The sequence below is a fragment of the Ursus maritimus genome, unplaced genomic scaffold, assembly GCF_017311325.1.
Source record: "Ursus maritimus isolate PB19 unplaced genomic scaffold, ASM1731132v1 scaffold_175, whole genome shotgun sequence".
Taxonomy (NCBI): Eukaryota; Metazoa; Chordata; class Mammalia; order Carnivora; family Ursidae; genus Ursus; species Ursus maritimus.
This window is the reverse complement of record NW_024424175.1, coordinates 28,553-40,788: the sequence shown is the minus strand read 5'-3', so window position 1 is coordinate 40,788 and position 12,236 is coordinate 28,553. Positions and strand designations below refer to the sequence as shown.

Here is a 12,236-nt window from a genome sequence, read left to right as displayed (position 1 = left end):
GACCAAGCAGAATTACTAAGAGATGTGAACCACCTGGGTACTCTGAGAACTGTAAGCCTTTTATTTGGTTCATGATGATGGTGGACGGTTATGACCCCAAGCTTCTGGAAGAGGCAAACCCCAGTGTCAGGTAATCCTGAAATACCTGGTAACATAAGCATGTGCAATACACCGTGTATTTAACCATCCGGAGGTCCTTAGTGATGTGGGGAGGTGGGGTCTCTCTGCCCGAACACTACAGAGGGCACCTCTTCATTCTACTACCCTGGGCAGTGACATCATTCTAGATCCAATAGCAAAAGTCTGGACATCATTCCAGGAGCACAGGGAGGTGTTGGAGGGTCTGGAGAACTTGGCGTCTCAGCCCAGCAGGTGGCGCTGTGGCACTGGGCCTGTGAGGACAGGCTTCTGGTCCAGACCAAGGAGAGAAATACTCCAATAATTCTTGCACACTTGGCGGGCCTGGTCTTCACTGATGTGTGACTGCAGCGCCTGTGTCCCCGCAGCTGCATGGGGGCTCAGCTCTGACTCCCTTCCTCCTTCCCGTTTCATCCTCCACCCCGTGGAGGTCTTGCCCAGGCTGGGGTTCAGACAGGGGCAGACAGGGCCATGCCTGGAGAAGATCGCATCATGAAACAAAAATCACCTGTCATGGGACCTGGGTCTAGGGCCAGAGACCCCTGGGGAGGGGTGGAGGGGAAGGCCCACACCGTGGCCTCAGGCAGCAGAGCTCTGTGGCCTCTCTGTCCTGTCCTCATTCCTCTATCAGCTCCTCCCTCAGAGACCAGGAGTTCCCTTTAGGGCTGAAGACAGAAGACGCTGGGGGTAGGGAGGCATCTGCACTGCTCTGTTCCCAAGCAAAGCCCTATTCTTTCTGTCACCTTATGGCTTCCAGCTCGTCCTCGAGGGTCCTGTCAGACTGCGCTGCTCTGCCTTCCAGGGCGTCCAGGTCCTTGTTAGGGGGAGAAGGGAAAAATAATACTTGTGATATTTATTATAAATTACTATAAATAAATATTACACATAATAAATTTGTATATAATATATAAGCATTCTATAAACATAAATTGTGTACAATATATTATGTTTATATTACATATATCATTATTTTATGCATACTCTGAGAAATATACTGGGTTCTTATCTAAAAGGTGTTTGTGTAGAGACGCCACCTCAGTCGTGACCCCTGAACAGCCAAGATCGCCATGGACAGACTCGCCTGAGGAGTCTGAGTAGAGCATAAAGTCTGCACTGAGGTGATGGGAGGACACGTAAGGGGACAGCTGCCCGTTCCTCATGCAGGAAACAGTGGACAGAGCTGCAAGGATATAGCCACTGTCTCTGATGGGCTCTGGTCACCTTGTCACACAAAGGTGTGTCTCGTACTTGCCACCAGGGGGTGCTGTGGGCCATTTCTGAGGAGTCAGTGCTGATCAGAGCTGGGACCTGCCACCTGTGCCCTCTGTTTAGGGCTCACAGCTGTGACATCCCCACCCCCTGCCCCACAGAGCCCCTCCCCTTCCCATCCCCCTGACATCCTCAGGCAGAGGGACCTGACCCCGGGCCAGGGAGGGGTCAGAGAGCTGGGGTCTCATTTGCATGGACAGGCCCTCCCTCTCTCAGGGGATGAAGAGGGGAAGGGGAGATTAGGGGAGGCTCTGCTCAGCAGTGGGGCACAGAAGTCAGGACCAGGGATGACCTGCACCATGGCCTGGTCCACTCTTCTCCTCACCCTCCTCGCACACTGCACAGGTGACTGGAGGCAGGAACAAGTAAAGGAATCCTGGGAGGACATGTGGGTTCTGCGTCCTCCTCTTCTCTGCACACCCCAGCATCACTCTCTCTGTGTTTCTCCCCCTTGCAGGGTCCTGGGCCCAGTCTGTGCTGACTCAGCCATCCTCTGTGTCGGGGGCCCTTGGCCAGACGGTCACCATCTCCTGCACTGGAAGCAGCTCCAACATCGGGCGTGGTAGTTATGTGAGCTGGCACCAACAGCTCCCAGGAACCGCCCCCAGAACTGTCATCTATAGTAGTAACAAGCGACCGTCGGGGATCCCGGATCGCTTCTCTGGCTCCAAGTCTGGCAGCTCAGCCACCCTGACCATCACTGGGCTCCAGGCTGAGGATGAGGCGGATTATTACTGTGCATCGTGGGACAGCAGTCTCAGTGTCACACAGTGCTCCAGGCCTGAGGGGAAGTGAGACAAAAACCCACTTGCGCCATCTGTATAGGGGGACACACGCCAGCAGTTCCTGCTCAGCTTAGCCTGTGATGCTCCTTATTCCTTTGCTGATGCCCTGGGCTGGGTCCATCAGGGCATCGACAGGGAGCGAGGCTCTCCTGTCACTCCTGTCCTCAGAGTCACTCAGAGCAGCCCATTCCTCAACAAAGAGTCTCCATGTGAACAGAAATTTTTGTTTCATCTGCTGGGGTATTTTTCTTCTAGGCTGGACCATATTAATTTTTTTTCCTTCTGATTTTTGAATAAAGCAAACATTTTATTTTGACTCTGAAGATATCATGGGACCTCAGCACTCCCCATGTGGCACTTGAAGAATAACTCAGTCTTGTGGCATCAGAAATTATTATCTACTTGGTTATAAACGGTGCTGCTACCTAGTTTTGTCTTATTTCCCAATTCTTGGAGAAATAGATGCCCACTTAGAATTGTAAAAGTATTAAAAAAAATTCCCACCTTTTGTCCGTGGAAAAAGCCTGCATATGAATGATTATACCTGTTTCATTTTAATCACTAAAAAGTGAAAGCAACCAGAAATCTGTCCACAGAGATTTACCCCAGGTTTATATCTAATCACCCAAACATGGAACTGATCGGAGATGCCAGCAAATAGGCAGCACATTTATGAAAAGGGACAGAATACATAGTATGGTTAAAGTTACATCACATATGGGAGCAGCGAACACTCTGGAGAGAGTGCTAACATCTGCAGTTTCTGGGAGGATAAAAGAGACAACAGAGTTGTGAACAAAGGAAAATGTTTCTGAGCGACAGAATAATTCTATATGACGCTGTCACGGCACTGAAATGACACGATGACACTGTCAGAGTCACTGAACACTGTACAGCCACACGACAGAACGCAAAGTGTGCAGGTACAACTCATTTGGGAGGTTTGGAGCCCAGAATGGGGCACAGAATGTGACAACTCCACGTACCTGCAGCACAGACCTGTGATCCCCGCTCAGCGCAGGGCTCGGGGGACGCTGCTGAGCTGAGTGACGGTGAAAAGGAGCAGAGCCCGTCCGTGTAAAGTCATAAGAGACTTCACGTGAGCTCTGTGCTCTAGTAGGTAAGCTCGCGTCCCGTGGGGAACAGGCGGATTATGTTGATGGGGCTGTGATGTGTACAGGAATTGAATAGATAAGTAAAAGGATGGATGGAGGTGGATCCTGATTTCTCACTTTGGGAAAGGGAATTCAGACATGACCAAGGGAGGAGGCTTGAGTGAAGCCTGTAGCTGGTCATGGATTAGAGCTGGAGCTGGCAGTTTGGAATCATGTTTCGTTTGATTGGGTCCGATAACTGCATGTGGAAACAGTCACCACTGGGTGCACGTTCCTGGGTTAGCTGACTCATCTATATGCCCTTTGTCTGTCTGCTGAGCGGGACTGGAAGCAGTGACACCTCATAGCCATGAGATACATTGCCCCACATTTTGCTTTTTAATACCATTCTCCTGGGAAGGGATGCAGGCTTCTTTGGGGAAACATTTCATTCCCAGGGTCACCTGGGTGGCTGAATAGCTTAAGTGTTTGCCTTCGGCTCAGGTCATGATCTTTCCTCCTTCTCCACACCTAGGCCAAGCACAGACAGAGGGACCATCACACAGAACAAACACATTTGCATGAAGAGTCTGGAACAGCGAGACCCTCAGGGAAGAGAACAGTAGAAAACAGGGGAAGAGGGGTTTCAAGGCTCAAAGTGAGGCCTCAGCAGCTGAGTTCTGGAGGCATCTCCCCTGCCTTGGACATCTCTCCCCTTCACCTCCTTCTTCAATCACTGGCCTGGGGAGGTCCTTTGGGCAAATGACAGGATGTGAGGGACACATTTTTGCCACCTTTTCTCCTGGAATCCAGCACAAATGTTCAAGCATCCCATTCTTTCTACCACCTTCTCTCCCTACTTCCAGGTCCAGGTCAGACTATGCTGGTCTCACCATTTACAGAGTTTGGGTATCTGTGTAAAAAATAAAAACATAACTATGAATGCATGCATATACATATAAAGGAACATATAGAATATTTATAATATTATATGTTAAAATACTTACATGTTTATATAATATGTATATATCACATCTAATGTGTAGTATATAATCAGTAATAAAATATCTTCACTGAAACAAAAAGCAAAGCAGAAGGCATCATGAGAGAATGCTAACAAATATGCAAGACAATTTCCAAGAACGTTTAAATAGACAGCATGTGCCCCAAACTCATTTCTAATCCCAGAAAATCCATGGCACCCAACCAACATGAACAGTTGTAGATACAATTCTAGGACAGTTCCATGTGTTAATATAGACACGCGTCGTTGAGCGTATTAGCTAGAAGAATCCAACATCGATTGGGACAATTCCCCTTGACCTCCAGGGAAGAACGGGCTGAAAGCAGGCCTTTCTGTGGTCTCTGGAGGTGAGCTTCAGGATATGGAGGGGCTGCAGACAGCAAGAGGTAATGAGGCATGTGCCCAGTGTCCCAGTAAGAGTCTCAGGCTCTCAGTGTGATTCTTTAAACACTTTGGGAGAGGTCGATGGGGATATTGGACACACTGACAAAGACACAATGCTGTTCCAGCCTGTGGTGGGCAGCATATACTGTGGTCATTCTTTGATACAAAGCACAGATCAAACAGACCTCTTACTTGGGCCAAGCCACATCTTGCAAGGGCCACCAGGAGAGCTGCTCTCTGCTCCTTCTGCATTGTCATGGGCTCCTGGATCCTTGGATTTTTCTGTAATACCTGGATTGAAGATTCTACTATTCACTTCTGCGTAAAGGGAATGGGGGATTGTTTAATGGGTACACAGTTCCCATTTGGAATTATGAGAAGGGTCTGGAAATGGAGATGCTGGTGGTACACAGCATCGTGGGTGTGCATAGTGCCACTGAACTAGTTTTGAATTTCACATTATGCATATTTTGCCATAATTTGAAATTTACTAGTTCAAAATCCAAACTATATGTAAAAGTTATTCTCACAAAAATCTCCACAGCTGAATAAAACCTAATGAGCTTTTTTGCTTCTTTTTAATTAAGACATGCTAAACTAATCTGTCCTCCACTCCCCTAAGATCCATCTCTTGCCTGTTGCTGTCTGTGACCCACACCTGCTTGTGCTTAGCTTCCACTTTCACTTGTGCTGCTAACACCAGGAGGCCTGCTGCTGTTATGTAGGTCACGCTTTGAGGTCAATGAAATGTTGTGGTTGACCTCTTGAGATCCAACAACACAGCTCTAAGAAGACATGGTGAGTGGGCTCAGTCTTGTCAGGAATGGGGTTGAAGAAGCCTACAGATGTGCCACCTGGACCAGCCCAGCTCTTCACTGAAGTGGACGTGAATCTCGAATGGGTAGTGAAGGAGAAGGCCTATTTGCATTGTCTGTATCCTTCAGATTGACGTCAGCAGCAGGGCCTGTCATTCACACCACTGAGTGATGCCTTGCAAGTTTCCTACAGTGAAAGTGATTAAATAGCATCCAGGAGAAGCTGTTCTCAGGACTCACGCTATGAAGCTTGGAGACCTGAGCAGTGCAAGGGCTGTGCTGTCATCATACAGTGCTGCCCTCCTAGTGCTGTGTCATTCACCAACGTGTCTCAGCTGAGCCCCTTTATGGGTCTTGTCCCTGGGTAAGGGATCGCTCAAGGTCACTAACTCTCCCAAAGGCAGCCTGCATGCAATGACTGACTGCTGCCTGCTTCCATGACTTAGTCCTCGAATTTCCCCTCAGGACTCTAAAAGGCCATCGCAGCTCAGACTCAACACAGAAGGGGCTGGCTTGGTGCAAATACATTCCTCACCCCTGAACGGCGGGTGACCTTGAAGATATCTATGGAAAATCTCTATTTCAGTGTCTGTTGCTGGGAAAATGATGGGGACAAAGAACGTCTGACACTTACAGGAATGTGGGCTGGAAATGGCTCCTCCATGAACCATGAAGCTCTGGTTCGTTGTTACAAGAGAACTTAGGGGCGGGGAGGGATGGTTGCCATCCCTGTAGCTGTGATGACTAAACGTTCAGTTTGGATACGTCCCTCCTTGTTTCAGGAAAATCACAACATACCTGTGACACATATCAGCATATAATAAAGGATCACAATAATGAGGAAATGTGAGACAAGGGCTTCTTTATGCCTATTTGTTTGTACTGCAAATTGAACATGATTTAAGGAAATACCTTTTTTAATTAAAAATAAATCTTCTCATCAAACTGTCTCTTCACAGATGACATGATACTCTATATGGAAACCCAAAAGAATCCACCCCAAACTACTAGAAGTATAGAGCAATTCAGTAATGTGGCAGGATACAAAATCAATGCTCAGAAATCAGTTGCATTTCTATTACGAACAATGAGACTGAAAAAGAAATTAGAATCTATTCCATTTACAAGAGCACCAAAAATCATACGCTATCTCGGAATTAACTTAACCAGAGCGTAAAGGACCTATATTCTAGAAACTACAAATAACTCTTGAAAGACATTGAAGAAGACACAAAAAGATTGAAAAACATTTCATGCTCATGGATCAAAAGAATTAACATAGTTAAAATATCTATGCTACCCAGAGCAATCTACACTTTCAATGCCACCCGATCAAAATACCAATGATGTTTTTCAAAGACTGGAACAACAGCCCTTAAATTTGTATGGAACCAGAAAAGGTTCGAATCTCAAGGAACTGTTGAAAAGGAAAAACAAAGCTGGGGGCATCACGTTGCCGGATTTCAAGCTATACTACAAAGCTGTGATCAAAAAGACAGCATGGTACTGGCACAAAAACAGACACATAGACCAATGGAACAGAATAGAAAACCAGAAATGGACCCTTGGCTCTTTGGGCAACTAATCTTTGACAAAGCAGGAAAAAACATCCAGTGGAAAAAAGACAGTCTCTTCAATAAATGGTGCTGGGAAAATTGGACAGCTACATGCAAAAGAATGAAACTTGACCATTCTCTCACACCATACACAGCGATCAAATCTAAATGGATGAAAGACCTCGATGTGAGACAGGAATCCATCAAAATCCTAGAGGAGAGCATAGGCAGCAACCACTACGACATCGGCAACAGCAAACTTTTTCATGACACATCTCCAAAAGCAAGAGAAACAAAAGAGAAAATGAACTTGTGGGACTTCATCAAGATAAAAAGCTTCTACGCAGCCAAGGAAACAGTCAAAAAAATGAAGAGGCAGCCCACGGAATGGGAGAAGATATTTGCAAATGACACTACAGATAAAAGACTGGTATCCAAGATCTACAAAGAACTACTCAAACTCAATATGCGAGAAACAAATAAACAAATCATAAAATGGGCAGAAGATATGAACAGACACTTTTGCAATGAAGACATACAAATGGCTAACAGACACAAGAAAAGAAATGTTCAAAATCATTAGCCATCAGGGAAATTCAAATCAAAACCACATTGAGATACCACCTTATGCAAGTTAGAATGGCAAAAATGGACAAGGCAGGAAACAACAGTTGTTGGAGTGGATGTGGAGAAAGGGGATCCTTCTTACATTGTTGGTGGGAATGCAAGTTGGTACAGCCACTCTGGAACACAGTGTGGAGGTCCCTTAAAAAGTTAAAAATTGTGCTACCTATGATCCAGCCATTGCACTACTGGGTATTTACCCCAGAGATACAGACGTAGTGAAGAGAAGGGCCATATGCACCCCAATGTTCATAGCAGCATTGTCCACAGTAGCTAAATCGTGGAAGGAGCCAAGATGCCCTTCAAGAGATGACTGATTAAGAAGATGTGGTCCATATATACAATGGAATAATACTCAGCCATCAAAAAAATGATTTCTCAACATTTGCTGCAACGTGGATGGGACAGGAGGAGATAATGCTAAGTGAAATAAGTCAAGCAGAAAAAGACAATTCTCATATGGTTTCACTCATTTATGGAACGTAAGAACTGGGAAGATTGGTAGGAGAAGAAAGGGAAGAAGAAGAAAGGTAAGTGAAGGGAATGATCCACTAGAGACTATGGACTCTGGGAAACAAACTGAGGCCTTTGGGGGGGGGATGGGATACACTGGTGATGGCTATTAAGGAGGGCACGTATTGCATGGTGCGCTAGGTTTTATACACAAGTAATGAATCATGGAACTTTACATCAAAAACTAGGGATGTACTGTATATTGACTAACATAGTATAATAAAAAATATTATTATAAAAAAATAAAAATAAATAAGTAAATCTTCTCAAAAATAAAGAAAAATCGAATTAAAAATTTAAATGATCTGAACAGTCAAAGATGTTATACAGATGGCAAACACACTTGAGAAAAGATGTTCAACATCATACTTCAGTACTGAATTGTAAAATAACATAGCAATGAGATAGTTTTCCATAACCATGAGAATGGCCAACATCCAAAACAGAGATGACTCCAAAGGTTGGCCAGGACGTGGAGCGACAGGAATTCTTTCATTGCTGCTGGGAATGCAGGTTGGTAGTCACTTTGGAAAAGGGCTTGGCCATTTCTTTAAAAGTAAAAGTTGTCTCACCTGAAGGATCCACCGACCATACTCCTTGGTATTTACCTAAAGGAGTTCAAAACAACATGAACAAAAAAGCCTGCACAAGGATGTTGACAGCAGCTGTATTCATAACTGCGCCAACCTGGCAGGAGCCCACTGAGATGACTTTCCGGAGGTGACTGATGAATAAATGGAGGTGCCTCCAAACAATTGATCAGCGCTAAGATCTGAGCCATCAAGCTATGAAAAGACACGGAGGACATTTAGATGCATATTGCTTGGTGAAGGAAGCCAACCTGACATTGCTGCCCTCTGTAAGGCTCCAAGGATATAACACTCTAAAAACAAAACAAAACAATCTAGGGAAGCCTGGGGGGCTCGGTTGGTTGAGGGTCCAACTCAATCTCGGCTCGGGTCATGATTTCAGGGTCATGAGATCAGGTCCCGTGTTGGGCAGGTGCAGTGTGGAATGGTATTTTTGCTTCCTGCACTGGGGATGCTGCAGACACCCTTCCTCACCCCAGGAGTGGAGACAGCACTGGAGCAGTGGAGACGTTGGACACAGACCTCAGTGAAGAACCACAGCAGGGGGTCTGAGCTGAATGTGACCAGGAATCTGAGGCCTAAGAAAGGCCTGGGCATGGACTGTCCTCCATGGATTGTGGCCAGGGGATCCACAGCCATGCAGCTGGGGGTGCTCTGCTCTGGGCTCCAGCGCCCTTGTCTCCATCAGGGGGGAACAGGACTGGAGTGGAGGGGCAATGTAAGCCCATCTCTGGGGTCCATGGGGTGAGGGCAGCTGGGAAAGCAGCCCCCGCCTGAAGCTGGGCCCAGTATCTGACTTTGTTTCCAGGACCTCAGTGCTCAGGTGGTCCCTCCTCGCCCCCTCCCCATGACAGATACCAAGTAGAGGAAATGGAGGTGGGGAGCAGGGACAGAACGCAGTGCTCCTTCCCCAGAGGCTGAGGGGATGAGACAGACCTGCGGCCCCACCTCCCTGTGCTGGAGGTGCTAGGCATGTGTCGTAGGGAGAGAAGTTTGGGGTCCTCTCCGTCCCTCTTCTTCCTGATGTGCACTGTCCCAGGCCCTTCAGCCTGACCTCGGATGCTCCACACTCACGCATCCTCGTGACCCCTCTTGAGCTCCCCTGGGTGTGGAGGTCTGCAAACATCACCGCCAAACACATATTCACTGTGCTCAGCCCTCCCTGGAACATTTACACGGGAAAGACACAGAGGGGCTGTTCTCACCTAACCTGACACCCAGCTCACCACTCAGTGTCCTGAGCAGCAGGTAGAGCGTCACTAACACACATGCGGCAGGAATGATGAAGGGACTGACACAGGAGCCGGCCTGGACTGAGGGCGTCTGCTTCCAGGATTCCTCTCACCCATTCTGGACACGGGGATGGTGACCAGGGTTGCATCCCAGGATCCTGTCCCTCCTCATGTCCACACATGCACCAGGGACTGCTCACCACGCTGGACACCAGCCGCAGGGCCGTGGTCACTGCTTGTTGCCACTCAAAGACAGGGTCCATGATTTCTGGTCTTGGAATTCAGTATTTTCTACTTGTTTCTCTGATCTTCAACTCTTTTATGAACAGAGAAGCATCTCATTATGTAATGCTCCACAGCAGTAAACAGAGCACCATCTGATGGGTCAGTCAAAGCAGAATCCCCCAGTTTTCAGTATCCTCTTCATCGTTCACTCCCCGAGCTCCTCCTGCTCCACAGTCTGGAGCATCTGCTGTGAGTACAGCCACCTGCATCCCTGCCTCCTGTTTTCCTGCCTCAGTTGTTCCTCCCCAACCACATAGGTTCTTCAGTCTTGTCCTGTTGTGTCCACCTTTCTGTTCCCCTGTGCATGCTGTCACCAGGTGGTTTCCCCCACTCTGAGAAATGGCCATGTCCCTTCATGGTTTGAGCATCTCCACACCCTGTTTGATTTTTTCTTCTATGAGACCATGTGGAGAACACAGTCTTTCCTCTCTGGAGACATACTGTGAGGCCCTCCTGTGAGGAGATCCCTACATGTCCCAGGGGTGGGATAATCTCATTATTTTATATGATTCATGGTTTATACAGATTCTTGGACTCACAGGAGTGTTTATTTCTAGATGAGCATTCCCTCCATGTCGTAAGCCTCTCAAATCACAGACATGTATCCATGTGCTATAAATCAGATCCAACATGGTGCTTCACACAGTCATTCAGGTCACTGCTGAATGCTGGTGACACAGGTGTGGACATTAACCTTGGGACCCTGAGGACACTGCAGGTGGGCATGTAACCAGCAGGGGGCACCATGCATCTCCCTGGGCCATGCAGGGGGACCCTCACAGCTGGGGGAGACCCCTGGGCTCCGCCTGGACCAAGGCTGAGCTGCCCCCAGTGCTCCCTGATGAGACCGAGCAGCCTGGTCCCTCAGGGCCTGGCAGAGACTCCTGGGCAGGGTCCTGTGGGTGCCCCCAAGGCTCCTCCCTCCACCCACTTCAGGGCCCCACTCACAGCAGTAAAAGCCCTCAGCTTCTTCTGTGCTCAGGTCTTGATTCAGTGATCACGCAGTGTCTGGGAGAGTTTGGAAGGGGGTGCAAATTTGTATAAACAAATTACTTTCCCTGGGGAATGTATGAGGAAAAGATGGGGCTGCGACAACCCAACCCAACTGTGGAGACTAGGGGCTGTGTCAGCATGGCCCAGGCCTGGGCCTTTCTCCTCCTTTTCTTCCTCCCTTTGTGCTTAGGAAGGGACATGTCCGACTTTTGGGTGAGCTGCCAGACATTATCAGCCCCAAGACCAAGAAACTCCCAACTCCGTGCCCTACCGCCCATGAATGTCTGTGTTTGTGGTTTCCCTGTTCCGACCTGTGCTGATCCAGTCGCCGTCCCTCTCTGCATCTCAAGGAACAGCAGCCGGACTCACCTGCACCCTGAGCCGTGGCTTCCGTGTTGGCAGCTACTACATATATTGGTTCCAGCAGATGCCAGAGAGCCCTCCCCAGTATCTCTGGTAGTGCTACTCAGACTCAGGAATGGAGATTGGCTCCAGGTTTCCAGCTGCATCTCGGGGTCCAAAGATGCCTCGGCCAATGCAGGGCTTCTGCTCATCTCTGGGCTGCAGGCTGAGCACGAGGATGACTGTTACTGTGTGATTGCACAGCAGTGTTTCTCACAGGGACACAAGCAGATGCAGATGTGGGACGAACCCTCCACCTGCACAGAATCTTGTTCTATGACAATTTAAAGCTTGTGAAAAATGTATATTCACAGACTGTACTTGTATTTACCACCTGGTTTGTGATGGGTCTACTCTCAATTATCCATTCAGTGACGCTATGGCTTCAAGAAAAACAGAACAAACATATCAGCAAACATTTCAATGTCATGATGACACTGGTGTTTCCTGATTATTTCACTGGCATAAAACCAGATTCTGTGCAGCTGTCCTTTCCTTTTTTCTCTTGAAATAAGGAAAACTAGCCTTTTTT

The 12,236-nt window shown here is 47.7% G+C and overlaps 1 gene segment (V, D, J or C); it reads left to right on the top strand.

Annotated features, from left to right (window-relative positions):
• The first annotated feature begins 1,590 nt into the window (after positions 1-1,590).
• Positions 1,591-2,697, top strand: LOC103656290. The segment is given in 2 exon segments: positions 1,591-1,752; positions 1,865-2,697. Coding segments are annotated over 2 exon segments (396 nt in total).
• Positions 2,698-12,236: the final 9,539 nt, after the last annotated feature.